This window comes from Mustela lutreola, chromosome 1, assembly GCF_030435805.1.
Source record: "Mustela lutreola isolate mMusLut2 chromosome 1, mMusLut2.pri, whole genome shotgun sequence".
NCBI classification, from domain to species: Eukaryota; Metazoa; Chordata; class Mammalia; order Carnivora; family Mustelidae; genus Mustela; species Mustela lutreola.
This window is the reverse complement of record NC_081290.1, coordinates 64,287,947-64,305,744: the sequence shown is the minus strand read 5'-3', so window position 1 is coordinate 64,305,744 and position 17,798 is coordinate 64,287,947. Positions and strand designations below refer to the sequence as shown.

At 52.7% G+C, this 17,798-nt stretch overlaps 1 protein-coding gene across 2 annotated transcripts in view; it reads left to right on the top strand.

Annotated features, from left to right (window-relative positions):
• PPP2R2C (protein phosphatase 2 regulatory subunit Bgamma) overlaps positions 1-17,798 on the top strand; it is a 125,943-nt gene that overhangs the window by 68,051 nt on the left and 40,094 nt on the right. For both annotated transcript variants that reach the window (XM_059165694.1, XM_059165703.1), the window contains exons 2-4: positions 10,043-10,140; positions 12,200-12,365; positions 14,482-14,594. In XM_059165694.1, coding sequence (XP_059021677.1) covers positions 10,043-10,140; positions 12,200-12,365; positions 14,482-14,594 — 377 coding nt within the window. The remainder of the gene's footprint in view (positions 1-10,042; positions 10,141-12,199; positions 12,366-14,481; positions 14,595-17,798) is intronic.

Sequence of the window (17,798 nt, the reverse complement as noted above, 5' to 3'; positions counted from 1 at the left end):
CATCCTCCCCTCCACAGCAAGCTCATCATCCTGGCCTGTGAAAGCTCGTTGCTATTTCCAGAGCCTTCCAGCATGGGCAGCTCTTACCACGACCATTACACAGAGGGGGAGGCTGAGACTCCGTGGGGTTCAGAGCCAGGTCCCCCGACAGCAAATTCACCATATCTCACACCACCCCCTCTGTGTATTAATTCTTCCCTCTGCCCTTCCTCTCGGTATCCAGATCATTCTACTGGTTTGTGTGCAGAATCACAACATTCTACTGATCGCAGCTCCATTTTCTCTCCAGTTTCTTGTTATCAGACACTTTTGTATATGTTGCCTCAAGTCCTTACAACCAACCCTGAGAGACAATAGCATTGTACCCACTGTAGAGATCGGGAAACCGAGGCTCCAGCTGCCCCAGTGCTTCACCAGCAGCTTGGAGATCTTGGCATAGCACAGGAGAGCCTGTCAAAATGCAAATTCCAAAGCCAGCAAGAGATTCTGATCCGCTGGGTCTGAACAGGGCCCTGGGAATCTTCCTCTTTAGGAGAGGAGCCCAGACGATGATGTGTGCGCTTTTCCTGGAGCTTGTGCTGTGAGGAAGCGGGCAGGGAGAAGGTGGCCTTCTCTGGGTCCCTTTCACCCTGCCCTGTCCCAAGACCAGCTGCTGGCCCCAGGCCCCCTGGCCAACTTCTGGGCCCACAGGGGTGTGATTGAGCAATGACACTCGGGGGCTCTCCTGGAGCCCAGTCTGGGGAGTTGCCCCTGTACTGAGCACAATCTTCCCTGGCCCGAAGTCAGACTCAGCGGCCTGACCAGGTCCTGCTGACCATAGGCAAACCCATCACTGTCCCCACTCCTCCTGTCCCCATCTGCCTCTGGGCTGGCCGGGCTTATGGCTGTGCAGCAGGCACCCATTTGGCCTGGCAGGGAGGAGCTGGTAGGCCCAGCCCCTGCCCTCCCTAAACACTGCCCGCCTCAGGGAGCAGCCATGGAAGGGGCAGCACAGTCCCGCCCTCGCTCAGCCCCTCAGCGGGTCAGGGGTCCCAGGGCACAGGGCCACTCACAGGCTCCCACTCAAGCCTTCTGGGGCCTGCGTTTCTGCTGGAAGGGAACAGGACCTGTCCCATTCTTGATCACAGCGGAGTGGTCCTCAGCCAAGAAAGGATGGAGCAGTGGTGTACCCTGCACACGGGTGAACCTTGAGAACAGGCCAGGGAAAGGAAGCCGGACACAGAAGGCCCTGAGCTCTAGGATCCCAGTTAGAGCAGGTGTCCTGAAGAGGCAAAGCCCCAGGGACAGAAGGCAGATTAGGGCCCAGCAGGGAGTGAGGAGTGATTGCTAACAGGCACAGGGGCTCTCTTGGGGCGTGAATGAAATGTTCTGGAATTAGGTAGGGGCGATGACTGCACAACACAGTGACTACACTAAAAACTGCTGAAGTATACAATTTGAAATGTGAATTTTATGTTACGTGAATCATATCTCTGTTTTTAAAGTGTTAAAAATAAAAGCAGCTACCACAGAGACATCGTGATGCCTCTCCCAGCAGCTGAGGAACCAGAGCGAGACAGAGAAATGAGGGAAGGCATGTGGGTGGTGGGGACAGAGTGGGTTCCTGCCATCTCTGCTGCTTAACCCTTTCCTGGGAGCTGCTCGGGCCAGGCCTGCACCGGGCGGGGAAGTGTCTCTGCTCCCCCCACCCCCAAAAGAGCTCACCTCCCTTAGTGAGAGACGCACATATGGGTAGCCTCAGCTATCAATCCTTGCTAGTTGGTGGTACCCTGGCCCAGAATGCTCTGCAGTTTTTCGGGTCACCTGGAATCAAATCCTGAGTCCTACCTTGGCCTGCTTCCCCCAAAGACCTCCCCACCTGGCCCACCACTCTGAGCTCATTTCCTGCTTCCCATCACCTTCACGCATGTGCTTCCTCCTCGCCTACCTGCAGCAGACCAAGCTGATTCCTACCTCGCCGGGCCTTTGCACCTGCTACTACCCCTTGATATCTGTGTGGCTTCCTCAGGCCACTGCTGAAATGCCCCTCCTCCAGGAAGTCTTCCTTGACTTCCCCAACTAAAACACCACCTCCGGCCCCTTCCATCTCCTTTATTTTTATTTTTCATCTTAGCTCTCATGCCCTCCCCAGAAAAATGATGTATTTTTATATGAAAATTTGCTTATTGGTTGTGCCCTTCCATAGGGAGTGAGCTTTCTGTGGGGAGCGTATATGGACCGCGCCCCTATATGCAACAGTGTTTGGGATACAGTAGGTGCTCACTTCTTTTTTTTTAATTATTCTTTTTTAAAATTAAATTTAATTAATTCAAATTAATTAAAAATCAATTAAAATTTTAAATTAAATTAACTATTCTTTTTTTTTTTAAGTTAAAATTTTTTTGGCGTCCCTGGATGGGCCCAAATAAATGAAATTTCTTCTTGTAAAATATGCACAAGATAAAACGTATCATTTTAATCGTTTTTAAGTGGACAATTCAGTGGCATTAAGTACATTTCCACTGTTGTGTGACCAAACCCATTTCTAGGACTTTTTCATCATCTCAAACAGAAACTCTGTACTTTTTTTTTTCTTTTATCCAACACTCTACCTTAAAAACACCAAACTCTAGCCAATATTTTTCCTTAAGACCATAACCTAATATTTACCCAGTGCCCATCCTATGCTAGGTGACCTCAGGTCACTTTCAACCACCGTGGAAGGTGTGGATGGCCATCTTTGTTTCACAGATGATTGAATGGGCTCAGAAAGATGACGTGCTTTCCAAGCACATATAGCTCAGAAGACTGAGATTTGAAGGCAGATCTCCCATTTGCTAGATAATGACCGTCCCATGGAGTGACAGCCTTCACCAGCCCAGCACCCAGCCCCACCCTAGGCCTCCTTCTACCACCCCTCTCTCTCACGGGCACTCTGTGAGCCAAACGTTCTAGGCATCCCCGGCTCTGGCTAGCTGACCACAGGATGGGAGGTGGTGGGGGCCCACTGCACAAGACCCTCCCAAACAGCCCACCAGCCCCTTCATATCGTACTCTGACCAGGTGACCCCGGCATCATTCAAGGAGACCTCCCTGAGCTGGCCACAGCAGCCAGCTGTCCCCACCCAGCCTCTGCCTGCAGCCTGGGAGCTGTTCCCCCACCCCTGCCATGTCCAGGTTCTTGCAGACCTGCTTGGACACGGGGCTGGACTTCTGCGGCAGGGGCAGAGGTTCAGCAGAAGCATGATGCCAGGATCCCTGTCAGGCTGGGTGCTGGTGCCCAGGCGAGAGCAGAGGTGCAGGAGGCAGGCGTGGACGGTGAGCTCAGCCCTCTGGGGTGGTATCTCCTCCCCTTCATCAGGCCTTAGGGAGGTAGTCTTCCCTGCCCTGGATGAGGCCTTGGACAGGTCCGTGCCCCGATGGTCACCTTCAGGGAGCTAAGTGCCCCCTTGTCATATATGTGGTAGCAGCTGTCCTGTCCCAGGTAATAGTCCAGAGGCCGAAGCAGGCTTGGCATGTCCCCTCTGCACCCCCTCCTGCTCGTGCTGGAGGCCGGCAGTGGGTCTGGGGCTGGAGCTGGGTCTTGTGGACCCACCCCATTCACTGGATGGGCCACCTCCTACTTCTTGTGGCTTTGTCTGCTCTGGGTGGACAAGGCAGGTGGATACAACTGCCCGTTTTTCTTGTGGGTCCTTCCCTGGCTGTTCCGGAAGTCTCCTGCCAAATCTTTCCTCACAGAACCCTTGACTTAGTCACAGCTGTGTATCTAGTGGTCTTCCTTGGCCCCCGGGTGCAGTGTTCTCCCTCTCCTGCATTCTCCTTGCCATTTTAGGAAGCCAGCAGACAGGACAAGCATGACCCATGCCGGCTCTCTCTTGTCCCCAGGAAGCACGTGGACACAAGCTATTGTGTACCCAGCAGAGCCAGACCCCAACACCTGGCTTTCCCGGTCTCAGGCCTGGGTCCCCTGCCTTCAGGAATTGTACTTTGGAGCTCTGTGAAGGTGTCGCTAGGCTTGGGGAGAAAACGGGTGAGTGAGGACCTTCCCCTCAGTTCCTGCTTTCTCCCAGGAAGTGTCTTCACCCACCCACTCCCACCTCTGACTCCTTTAAACATCCAGAGAAGCACCAGGCTGGGTGTCAAGTTCAAGGACTGTGGAGCCAGCCTGCGTAGAAGTGAGTCCTGGCCCTTTACACACCAAGCTGGCAGCTTTTGGCAAGTTAGTAATCTCTGTGCCTCAGTTTCCTCATCTGTACAATGGGGACAGTGGCATCACTCCAGCTTTTGGTAGCAAAGAGAATTTAGTGTTGTATGTTTAAGTGCTAGAACAGCTCCCAGGAAGTAGCAGGAGGGTTAACTATTACGGTGACCTGTTCTGGTCCCAGTGTGGACCTGTCATTTGGCTGGTTATATCGGACACCACCTTTGACCTCTTCCTAAGCCCATACTGGACCACAGTGTGGATTTCTGGCTTTCCTGACCAGATAGCTCTGGGATTCCCCTTCCAGAGCTGTGTGGTGCCCAGTTCCAGGGAGTTGACTGGTGACCCCTTGTGCCATGGTCCAAGCTGCCTCTTCCAACCCTGCCTTGCCATTTGGGGGACTCCCCAGAGCTGCAGCAGAAGGCAGAGGGGATACCTCCCAAGTGGAAGACAGCATAGGTTTTCATGGGATTTTTCTTCACTCAGGATAGGGTGACTTGAAGCACCCACCAATCATGGGCGGGCTTGGTGGACCTCATTTGGTGCTGAGTTGGGACCCTGAGCCTGAGGTTTTAGCCAGTGGCACCCTGAGGCTCTATGCTACAGGTGCAGGGACATGCCAGAAGTCCACTGCAGAGGTCCTGCTGCATGTGTGACTTTGGACAAGTGACCAGTGTCCTTATCTGTAAAGATAGAATGATGAGGGGACAGCAAGATTGTGCCAAGGTTAGTCTTCTGGTCCACAGAAAGCTTTAACTGAGTCTTCACTTGCTTTTCATTCTTGAAGAATATTTGCATTGGATACAGAATTCTGGGTTCACAGATTTTTAAATTCTCTTTCAGCACTTTGAACATCTTCTGGACTCTGGACTCCAGTATCTTTTTTTTTTTTTTTTTTTTTAAGATTTGTTTATCTTAGAAAGAGCACAAGCCATAGGAGACATAGGGGGAGAGGGAGAGTGACAATCTCAAGCAGACTTCCCATTGAGCATGGAGCCCAACATGGTGCTGATCCCAGGATCCCAAGATCATGACCTGAGCTGAAATCAAGAGCCAGCCGCCCAACTGACTGAGCCACCCAGGCACCCTTGGATCCAGTATTTCTGATGAGAAATTAGCATTCATTTGAGTCCCGATGCCTCTGAATGTAACATGGTTTTATTCTAGCTGCTTACAAAATGTTACCATTATTTTGGTCCTCAGCAGTTTAATGGTTAGGTGTGGTTTTCTTGGTATTTATCCTCTTTGGAGTTAACTGAGCTTCCTAAATGTGTGCACTGATGTCTTTTCCCATACTGGGGATTTCGTCAGTCATTATTCCTTGAAATCTTTCTCCTACTCTACTAACTCCAATTATGTGTATGTTATACATTTGATGTTGAGTTACAGATCCCAGAAGATCTGTTCTTTCCTCTTTCAATTTATTTTCTCTCAAGTGTATTAAGTCTTTCTTCCAACATCTTGAATTTTCAGTTAAGCAATTCAATGGCTTTCTGTTTCAGATACTGTATTTTTTAGTTATAGGATGTCCATTTGGTTATTTAAAAAAAAATATTTTATTTATTTGACAGAGAGAGACAGTGAGAGGGAACACAAGCAGGGGGAGTGGGAAAGGGAGAAGCAGGCCTCCCCCTGAAGAGGGATTCCAGTGAGGGGCTTAATCCCATGACACTGGGACCATGACCTGAGCTGAAGGCAGATGCTCAACAGCTGAGCCACACAGGCACCCCTCCACTTGGTTATTTTAAAAATTGTTTCTCTTTCTCTGTTGAAATGCCCTTTTTTTCATCCAGTGGGAGCAAATTTTCCTTTACATCCTTGAACATAGTTATAATTCTTACTTTAAATTTTTTTCATTTGCTAACTCCAACATCCAGGGCATTCCATAGCTAGTTTCTGTCAATTATCCTTATATTAAGTACGGGCAATGTGCTCTTATTCCTTTGTGTGTCTTCAAAATAATTTTGGATTATATCCCGGGTATTGTGAATGATAGCATTGTAGAGATTCTAGATGTTTAGGATATTCCTCCAAAGAGCATTTTTGTTTTATTTTGTATTTGTGAGCAGTTAACTTGGTTGACTCCAACGGCAAACCCCATTTCTGGGGAGATGGGGACAAACTCCAGTTCACTTCTTTTAGCCTTAGCTGGGATGCTTGGAGTCTGTCATGGGTATGCATGTTTTATGGCCAAAGATTTGGGCAGAGTTTATGTGCTGTATTTGGTGACCTCTCTCAGGCATCCCCCTTTCTAGAATTTAGTACCTTACTTTCTGTCTACTACTATGGTTTCCCCAGCCTCTGTCACCTGGTTCATTGAGCCTTAAGTGTAATACTTTCTACCTGAGTTTCAACAGCTACATGGCACAGACTGGGGCCTGTTCCCAGACTAAAAGCCACGAAAGTTACTTACTGGGTGAGTGATTGCTAATTTTCCTGCAGGTTCCAACTGCATTTGGTAGCTTTTTTAATTGTTCTTCTGCTGAGCTGTGTTTTCACAGTAGCTGTGTTCAGGTAGCTATGTTTTATTGTTTTTCTGCTCAGGCTTTGTAGTTGCGATTGGTGAGAGAGTTGATCCAACAGGAGCCACCAGGCTATTAGCAGAAGTGAAAGCTCCTATGGAGATATTGAGAACAGTGCCTGGCTGATAAGCATGTAAGACATGTGAGCTGATGTTATTGACTGCACTGCTGGGTTTCCTTCCATGGTCAAGATGAGAAGTAACATGGATACGGACATCCTCATGAAAGAAGGGGTCCACATTCAATGAGGGGCACACAGTGGGCATTAGACTGTTGTTGTAGGAGACCACTGAAATGGGGGGCAGCAGTACTCTCCGGGAGGCTTCCTGGAGGAGGTGGTATTGGGGCAGAAGATGTGTCAGATGTTCCAAGATGAGAGAATAGACTTTCTGATTCAGGGTTTTATTGATAAGGATTTCTAGCTCTCGGGGGAGGTAACCTTTCCTAGGGTAAGCCCTGGAAGTTACTTCCTGTAACAGTGAATAGATGTGAAACATTCAGGAGCCCCAAAGTCTGAGGAAGCAATGCCTTGGCCTGCTTACTCCCTAAATGTTCCCAGGATGGGACCAGTGCAGGGCTGGAGGTCAGGACCCCCAAACTTTCCTAGTAAGGTTGAGCTACCACTCATTTTGCTCACTTCTGAGCCCACCATTGGGAAGTCTGTGGAGGCCAGAAGCAAGGATGACAGGGAGCTTTAATTTTCTGTCCAGTTAATTTTGGTAACTCCTCATTCCTCAGAGATGTGATCCTTTCTCCCCAACACACCCCGTGGTCCCACTGGAGCTTTCAACCCTATGCAGGCTCTGTTATGGCCATGCTACAAAACTGAGGCTCAGAGAAGTGGTGTGACCAACCCAAGGCCACACAGCTAAGGCGCTGGGGCTGAGACTCCAACCCAGGACTTCCCACTGGCCCTCGAACAGCTCGCGAGATTGCCTCGCGCAGGGTCCTCCATCTCTCCAGCTGCCAATGGAAATAATAGCCATATCCCCCTCAGGGGCTGGCTTGAGTTTCAAAAGAGGCCGAGTGTGTGAAACTGACACATAAATTGTAAATTGCCTACAGACGTTAGTGTCTGTTACTGTGGTAACCGCCCAGCATTTATAGACTGCATTCGCTCTGGGTACCAGTGGTCACATTGGCATTTTAATTTAATAGCATTGTTATTCTTCCATCGTAAAAACAATATAAATTATGCATATGTCCAAACTCACCAATTGTATATATTAAATATGTGCATTTTTGTAAATCAGTTGTATCCCAATAAAGCTATTAAAAATTACCTTCATTACAGAAAATTGAGAAAATGTAGAAAAGTAGAAAAAGAAACAAAAATATTTTATCGCAGCAACCCCAAAGTACCGTCTGCTAATGTGGGGGGGGGGGTGGTAGTCATTTTTCGGCTTTTCTTCCCTCTGCCCAGTGTGTTTGCCATTTAACACGGCTGTGATCACTGGTGTATATAATTAAAAGCATTTTATACACAATTTTATATCCTGCTCTTTGCCCCTTAGGGGCTGCTAATAGGAAGAGCGAGGACTGCTGCCTTGCTGTCCGGGACCCCGGCTCCGCTGGGCTCTGGCTCTGGGTCCAGTGTGCTTGTGCTCTTCAGTCAGGGTGGATGGCCCCGGGGAGGGCCTGACATATGCCCCCGCTCCGTGCTCAGCAAGCATTTACATATTCCCATCCGCTGCTCTCCTTGTCTTGTTTTTCTAAGTTTAATGAAATGTGCTTTTATCGTGATCTATGGAAAGTCCAGCTCATCATCCCACTTCTAAACCACCTTCTCTCTCTTCATTTCTTTTGTTGTCAAATGGACATTTACAAGGCTCAGAAGGCTAGTGCAGGCCAGAAGCTGCCTGTAACAGGCACTGATTGGAAAAGCAAAAGGTGTTGATTGAATAGGAAAGTGAAAATCACTTGAGGGCTTGAGATAAGACATAGCAGGTCTTTTGAGAAGCAGCGAGGGGCCCCGTCTGAGTGGAAGAGCGAGGTGGGCAGGAGGGAAGATGAGGCTGGGCGGGGTAAGAGGGGTTATCTTCTACCAAGTGGAAAACACGAAACTCAGTGGCAATCAACCACAATTTCTTCTTGAGCACCTGATGATCCTGCTCATCTGGGCTGGGTTGGGCTGGGCGAGCAGGTGGGCAGAGGCCCTGCTTGGGGCTGACTCTGCTGCATTCCTCTCCCCCTCCTGAGACCGCTGGGCTGGCATGGGCAGGTCCTTCTGGTAGGGACAGGATGGTGGCTTATCTGATGGTGTCCCGTAGGCCAGAGCAAATCACGTGGCCAAACCCAGAGCTGGGGAGTGGTGGCGATGGGCGGGGGCTGGAGATTGCCCAGCCCAGGGTGGGAGGCAGGGTCATGTTCTGTGCAGGTGCAGGAGAAGGGCCAAGGTCTGGGCTTCTGCCTCTGGGGACTGCAGACTACTCAAGCTTTAGACCCCTCTGAGACATCGCTTTACTCCAAGGTCAAATGGGGATTTGACTCAGAGGGTTTCGGGTGGGCTCCCTCGTGCTCTGCTGGGGTTAGCATAAGCAGTGGCAGGGAGAAAGCAAAGAGATCCTTTAGGGGGCTGTTGGAATCTTCCAGGCGAGAGGCGGGGAGATGTGGGTGGGCCTGTCCAGGAGGGTGGGGCACGGCCCATGGAAAGGGAGACTGAGAAAGGGGTCAGGGAGATTCCAAGGCTTGGGCCTGAGCTAGGGGAGGATGGAACTGCCACCACCTGGTCGGGGAGGCGGCCCAGGAGGGCTTTGGGAGGGCACAGCATCTGGTTTGGGGGACCAGTGCAGCATTTGGGGCCGAGACACGCCGTGATTCAGGTCGCTGGGGGAGATTGGAGTGGGGGCTATATTTAGAGCAGTGGTTTATTGGAGAGTAGGTCTCCGGTGCTGAAGCTGGACTTGGTGCCTACAGAGTCCAGGCCAGGAATGCGTGAAGGTTACGGGGGTCCCTCCAATGGGGAACTCATGGGGGGCAGGGATGACCATAGCTGGCCCCAGTGGACCCCAGAGTAGGGCTAGCGTCAGATTGTGGCCCATTCACCTGGTCAGCACACGAAACCCCCAAGCTGCTTCTGGAAGGAGGAGCAAGAAGGAAGGAAGCAGGAAGGAGAGAGAGGGAAGCAAGCCTGCGAACGAGTCTCCATCCCGTAGCCAGCGGGGAGGGGACAGGGGGACCTTCGGCTTCTCGTTAGAACTCCTGACCCTCGGGCCCCTGCTTCTGGATGGTGGCCCAGCCCATGGATGCAGGCTCTGGTGAGGGGGGGCTATTCTGTTGAGCTGCACAGTACTGGGGTCCTAATGAGCCACACCTTCCTGTCTCTCCTTACTCCCCACAGCCGATATCATCTCTACTGTTGAGTTCAACCATACCGGAGAGCTGCTGGCCACAGGCGACAAGGGTGGCCGGGTTGTCATCTTCCAGCGGGAACCGGAGGTGCGGCGGGACCTGGTGGTGGTGGGAGGGGGTGCCACACCCCACTCGGGCCTTTGCTGGCTCTGTCCTGGACTTGGACACATTCAGAACAGGCAGGGGCAGCTGTGGCCCTGGGTTAAGCCTCTGATTGCTGCCCTCTGCCTGGGTGTCCCGGCCAGCGGTGTGGGGGGGGGGGGACAGGAAGACTGCGTTTTCTGGAGCCGTGGGGCTGCCTTCACGCTGGGGTTGGTGACTTGGCTGAGCCTCAGGCCTCGCCCTTACGAGGTTTGCTGTCCGGCAGAATTTCAGGTCAGACAGGGGTGGCCTGGAACAACCCACCTAGGGGCACTGTTTCTGAACCGCTATGAGAACATCATGATAAAAGACCCCCATTTGTTGAGTACCTACTATGTGCGGTTGCCTTGCTGTGTTCTCTACACACTTTTGTCATTGACTCTCCACTGCCCACCTCAGAGGGTGGGGGCCGACACCCATTTTACAGATGAGGACACTTGGAGAAGTTGCCCAGCTAGTGAGCAAAGACCAGGGGCCGAAACCAAGGCCGTGTGTTGTCACATACACCGTGCCTCGGAGAGGGGTGACCCACACAGTAAACACATGCAAGGGTTCGATGCTGAGGACGGGAGCGCGCACACCAAGGAGGTGGAGGACAGGGAAGGGAGAGGGGAAGGGGAGTGAGATGAAGGGAGAGGAAAGGGGTGAGGAAGGGGGGGTTGAGAGGGAGAGTAGGGAGGAGACGGATGAAGGGGCAGGAGAGATGTTGCAGATACATCCCTGCCCCGTTCCATTCCAGAGTGTTCCTCAAGGTCTGATTTCTCTGTGTTCCCTCCCGCCCGCCGTAACCCCTCTCACGACAACCCCAGTGGGGCCTTTAGGTGCTGTAAGAGCCCTCACGTCACAGACGGGCAGACCAAAGCTCGGAGGGTATGACCTAACTTAGCCAGGACACTTAGTGAAAAACAGACGGCGGAAAATCGGTTACCCGAGCACAGGCCTGTGGCCGGAGCATGCCGATTTCACGAGAAGGACCCGGGTCACCCACTGGTGATTGCAAAGCCAAGCCTCCTTTTTGCGGAAAGAAAATTAAATGGGTAGATGCACGTTTCTCGACTTTGGAATTTTTCTCCCATAATTTTTTTCTGTATTCTGGTCCCTGTGACCTTAGTCATAGACAGCGCTCATGGCAGCTGAAGGGACTTAGAGGCAAAAACACAGTAGCTTGCCAGAAGCAGGACAGGTGTATAAATATAGCAATAGATGCTTTTAGAAAAAATCAGCAGGAACTTGAAATTCTGTCTGGTTGACTGTCTCTGTTCGCTCCCGGGCGGGTTACATGTCTGGCTGAAGCTTTGTATCACCATGTCCACTGAACATGTCTACAGAGAAGGCCAGTCCTGTGCCCACAACGCCTCCCCACCTCACTGTTTGGAGGGCCCTATCACGAGGGTCCTTGTTATTGGGAGCTCTGCTACCTCAGCCAGGATGGACCCATGGAGGAAAGCCGCGGGGATGATGGCCTGGCCCCAGTCTGACATTCCAGAATATTCTACCTCTGTGTGAAAATCTGCTCCAAGATGCATGCATCCCATGAGTCAGGACCAAGTTGGACACTTGGACTGGAAGAGCAGACCAGAGCCTTGGCCATGGTGTCAGACAGACCTCAGACGCACGAGGGATGCATGGCCTTTGAGGGGAGAAGTCAGTTCACCTCCGAATCTCCACTTTCTCATCTGTAAAATGGGGGAGAATGGCTGTGCCCACTCCAGAGGGGTCATGCAGATAGAACAAGACAGAGAGGGAGAAGCACTTAGCTCAGCACCCTGCACATAGTAGGTGCTTAGTAAATGTGAGCCATCCTGATTGCTGGACTGAGGAGGAGATGGGGCTTTGCCACAGCCACGCGCCAAGTCATTGGTCATTTAAAATGCAGAGTTCCCTTCGACCCTGATATCAGATCGCCCAGCCCTGGTGGACACGGGCTCCTGGTGGTCAGCACGCCCCTCAACCCTGCCCCTGCGGGCCCGGAGCTCACGCCCCCTTGTCTGGCTTTTCTCAACAGAGTAAAAATGCGCCTCACAGCCAAGGCGAGTATGATGTCTACAGCACCTTCCAGAGCCATGAGCCTGAGTTCGATTATCTCAAGAGTCTGGAGATAGAGGAGAAAATCAACAAGATCAAGTGGCTTCCGCAGCACAATGCTGCCCACTCCCTGCTGTCCACCAATGGTGAGGGGCGTGTGTGGGGGTGGGGCGCCCAGTTCGCTTGGACTGAGCATCCTTCTAGGTCCCCAGAGCTCTGAAAGAGCATCTTGAGCGGTGGGAACATTCCGAGCCATGAGGTTCGTGGCTTCCTCCGCCCTGGCCCGTGGGGGGTGTGGGGCTTATTTGCACTGCTTCAGCTGGCTGGGTCGGGGGCAACTCTGTCATTACTATTCCTGGGAGGTGGATGGAGCGTGGCATTCCCAACCGAGGAGGCAGACCTAACTTCTGGAATCCCAGAGCACCCCTGGGTGGGGTTGTCACTCAGAACATGAGGTGGGCAGCCGCAGGAGGACGGGTTCAGAAGCCTGGCTGGACACTTGACCATTCTGCCCCAGGGAGGATGCATGCACCACTCCCCCACCCCCGCCCAGGCTCCAGGGAGGCTCCTGGCCAGACTCCTGCTTCGATGTGTCCCACTCAGGGCCTGGATGCTGGGGCCCGAGGCTCGGTGTCCCCCTGCTCACCCTCCTGCATCTCTCGCCCCTGTCATCAGTGGTGTCTGAGTGGTGGGAGGACAAGTCTGGACTCTGTCCCAGCCCTGTGATCTTGGGGCAGTGGCTTTGCTTCCCTGGGCCTCGGTTCCCTCCCCTGTGCAGCGGGGTGGACACAGCTCCCCCGGATTGTGGTAGGGGTGACATGGAGGCCACACGGCCAGGACCCTGAGGCCAGCCAGCCCTGCTGCAGCGTGTGTGAGCTTCACACGGTGACGCCACCTGTCCTCCCTGACAGAGCCCAGACTTAGTGCAGCGGCTCAGGCATCCTCGAGACTGCTTGGACTTGACCCCTCCAACCCTTGCGCCTGAAGGCCGCCCTGTCTGCCCCTCACCTGGCCAGCCCCTCCTCCTCCCTCAGACCTCCAGTGCATGTCACCTGCCACTGAGCCTTTGCGGACTTCTCCGCCTAGCCTGCTGGCCCTCCCGCAGTCAGTCCTGGCTGCCTCCCACCCCCGCCAACCCCTCCTGACCCCGGGCCTGCCCTCTGGGGCTCCTGCTGCTCTCATCCTTCACTGCGCCCAGTGCAGGACCAAGCCCCCTAAGGGTGCCTGGCCCTGGGCCATGCTCAGGCAGGAGTCCATCGCGTGGTTCACATCCCGGCCCTGCCACTTCCTCATCTGCGTTGCCATGGTTATTCCTGCCTCGTGGGGGCGCTGACTGGACGAAATGATGAAAAGCCCCAGGGTGGCTTAGAACAGGGCTGGTGCCAGGGAGTTGCACATGCGTGCTCCTTTCCTTTAACCGTGGGAGTGGGATGTTTTATTCTCCTCCTGTCCCTCTGGAGGGAAGGTCAGCTTCAGGAGCTTCTTGACCCTGGGTTTAAATTCCACCTGCACCCTTTCAAAAGGCATGTCCTTGGTACCTACAAGGGTTTGATGATGGCAGTTGTCTCCCTCTTCCTTCTCCCGCGGAGAAGGCCATTTGTTTTGGCTACAGTCCCGGAAGCAGAACCGATATGATAAGCATGTGTGTGCGTGTGTGTGCACGCGTGCGTGTGTGTGTAGGTGTGTAGCTGTGTAGGTAGGGATACACATGTACATACAGATAAGATATATGGAAAGAGATATTTTAAGTTGTCTCACATGATTGTGGGGGCTGGAAAACCCAAAATTTGCAGGGCTGCGTGGAAGGCTGGAGATCTAGGGAAGAGCTCATGTTGCAGCTTGAGTCCGAAGGCCACCTGCTGGCAGAATTCTCTCTTTTTTCGGGGGTGGGGAAGGGCGTGTCAGGCCTTTGAAGGCCTTCAACTGATTAGACAAGGCCTACCTGCAGCATGGCCAGCAGTCTGCTTCGCTCTATGTTTTTATTTATTTTTCTGTGTGTGTGTGTGTGTGTGTGTGTGTGTGTGTGTGTGTGGTTTAACAGAAGTTTGTTCTTCATTCCCATAAAGTCCATCGCAGAGCTGTGGGACTTTCCAGAACAGCTGTTCTCAATGTGGGGGGCTCAGCATTCCAAAGTACTTTAGTTTCTGGCCCCTGTTTCTGTATGGGTTTCCACGACTGGAATCCCCAGCCACCCCATCTCCTGAACTGTGCTCCGTGCTGGTGTTAGTCATGCGTCTCATTGCATTTGCTCTGTTTTGAAAGATAAAACTATCAAACTATGGAAGATCACGGAACGAGATAAAAGGCCTGAGGGATATAACCTGAAAGATGAAGAAGGGAAGCTTAAGGACTTGTCCACGGTGACGTCACTGCAGGTAAGATGTGGAACGCGGGAGGTTCTGGCAAGCCGGAAGCAGTGTGGGTTTCATATGTGAAACAGTGAGACTTTAGGACTTGAGGGGCCTTTGAGATTTGAGCCAGAGTTGGGTTCGCGTCCTGGCTGGGCTGCTTCCCTGTGGGGAGGCTGAAGGCTTTTCTCTGGCTCTAGCCTTGGGCTCTTCATGAGCTAAGCAGAGGCCATTCTCTTTCTCTCAGAAGTGATGTGGGGATGAGGTGGGGTGATGCGTGTCCTGGAGAACCCATGGGCTGAACTTCATGGATTCCAAGCCCTTTGCCGAAGGGCCGAGAGAGGCCTGGAATAGGTGATTCTTGCCGCCTGCTCAGAGGGAAAGAGGGCTGTTTGAAAAGAGGCTGGGAAGGTTCAGCTGCGGGACCATGCCAAAGCAAACACTCGTTCCCACGTGATTAAAAGGCAAAAGAACTCCTCTTTTTTCCAGAGGCTGTGAGACACAGTGGAGAGTGTTCTGGAGTCCCAGGATCTGGGTTCCAGTCCTGCCTGGGCCACTGGCTGCCAGTGTGGCCTTGAGAGGCACTCAGCCTCTGTGAGTCCGCTGACTCATGGTCTAGTACGAGCATAAGCACCGTGGCCAGGATGAATCTTCCAAGCACTCAACCCATGGTACCTCAGTCCTCCCCAAAGTCCTATAAACAGGACACATGATTATCAACACCATTTGACAGACGAAACGAGAGCCAGGATCCAAACCCAGGAAAGTCTGGCTCCAGAATCAGCATCCCAGGCTCTTCGGTGATGTGGGAGCGAGGTCCCAGCCTTCCAGGAGAGCAGTGGGGATGGTCAGTGGTGTCCTGCGAGAAGATTCCGTAGAAGTCTGTCCCTGTCCATCTCCAGCAGGCAGGGAACATAGCCAGGCCACCTTGTCTGCCCCTTGCTTCCGGAACGGAGCCTGGAACATGGCAGGGCTCTGCTCGTGTCTGCTGAAGGGGATGCTGACACCTGGCTCGTTTGGACTTATTTACACATTGCACACCTACTGAGCACCAGTTTTGTGCCCAGCCCTGCTTGGGGCATGGGGAGCACTCAGCGAAACAAAGAGCCCGGGGGCAGGATTGGGTCTCAGTGTCTCCTGTTCCTGGGACCAGCTTGGCTCTGAGGAGGCGGCCTGAGTCCCATGAGTGAGCCTCACAGGTACCTCTCTTCAGCTCCGATTTCCAAGTTTTGGCCGATCGGAAAAGCCTGGGTCACATCGCACAAGCTGCCTGTCCTCTTGGGAGAGGGGGACCAACTCACGACTCTGAGTGTGCACCACTCCCCCGGGGGGCTGGGGATGGGAGGACAGTGGCGAGGCTTGGCGTGGGGCTGTTAGCGTTTCTCCCGGGCTCCCCAACAGCTCCCAGGTCCACTTGTGGTTGGTCAGGCGGCTGAAGGCAGGGCCCTGCCCCATGCCTCCGTTTCCTCACCAGCAAAATGGGGATGAGGACTCACTTTCCCTGAAGCAGCTCAGTGTATACGCTGACGACGTGTGCAGGGAATCGTCGTAAATATGAGAGAGTAATCAATGTTGGTCCCGAGATGAAGAAATAAATGTTTAAGCATATCAGCCTCTAAATGACTGGCAAATTGTGCAAATAAATTCTGAGAAAGCCAGGAGGCCAATTAGCTTCCACATTGAGTAATGGGAGTGACGTGCTCCCTCCCATGTCTCCCCCAGCCCCCAGGAAGTTTATGAGGCTTTCATCTGGTGGGAAGGATGCAATTATCACCACTTGATGGGCTTGGCGTTTGCGGCAGAGCCAGTGGCCCGCGGGAATCCATTTATTTCCCTCCCAGCATCTGAGACTTTGCTCTGTATCTCACTCACATCCCAAGATGACCCTTAACCACCCGCTGAGGCTGGAGGAGGGGAAAGGGAGAAAGAACAGGGGCATCTGGGTCTTTCCTCCTCTCACCTCTTCCTTGTCTCTTCTTGTGTTTCCCAAGCCACCCAGCCGTGTGCAGTTTTTTACTGAATCCAAGCTGTTCCTGCTGGAGCCTGTCACTGTTGTTTACTGACCAGCTGCTATGCCCTGGGTCCCATGCTAGCTCCCTGGGTTTCAGAGGTGGGCTGGGTCAGACTGAGTGCCCAGCCCCACAGGGGGAAAGACACGGAGTCATTCTACCTTGTTGATTTGGTGAACTCCTATTCATCCTTTAAAACCCTATTAGCTTTCTCCTCTGTGAAGCTGTTTCTACACAAGCCACGGAAAAACCCTCACCCTGTTTCTGTGCAGTCTGGCCTTGTGTATCCACAATGTTCTGTCCTTAGTGTTTAGATGTCTGCTGTCCTGCCTCTCACCTTGACTAGACTGTGGCTTCTAGAAGGGTTGGGGGAGAGGAATCGTTTTAATCATGAGACACCCAAAACTTCAGGGCATTTTTATTTTCACTCTTCTCCTTTGTTCTTTTAATGACTCTGAAATATGGTTTGGGGATGGCAGTAAATGACAGAGCCCTGGGTGGAGGCCAAGGCTGCCAGGAGGGGAAGTGATGTTGCCAGAAGGAGGGGAGGCAGACTGAGATCTAAGTGATGCTCTGACCTTCTCCAGACAGGTGTGACATGAGAGAGTCCAGGGGACCTGTGGGTGGCTGTGACTTGAGGAAAAGGAAGGAAGATTGAGAGCTGGCCTAGAATATCCAACACGGCGGGGGGGGGGGGGGCATGGGCAAGGCGGAGGCCCAGTCACACCACCTGCTCTCATCTCAGGTAGAGTTCCTAGAAGCTCAGGCCCAGAGTCAGTGACACAAGTATGGCCCAGAGCCAGGCAAGCATGCAAACCGATTTTGCACACATCCACACTCATGTTCACACATGTGCACACCCACACACTAGCATTCACGCATCACACACCCACATCCATCCACGTGCATGCCCGCACATACACCTGCACAAATGCATACTTGCACACACCCACACTCATGCACACGCATGCACACTCACATGTGCACAAGCAGGCACACATGCTGGCACAGGCTTGTGCTGGGTCCCCTGGTGCTGTGCCAGAGGAGGATCATTTAAGGCTCACGCACCCTGACTGAAGCACCAAGCTCCCTGGGGAGCCCAAGGGACTCACCCCATTCATTTATTCACTGACCTGCCCACTCATTCCCCTGGGACCTTTCTGTGCAGGATCCTGGGCTGAGCATCAGTCATACAGAGATGAACACGAGAAGACACGGTGCA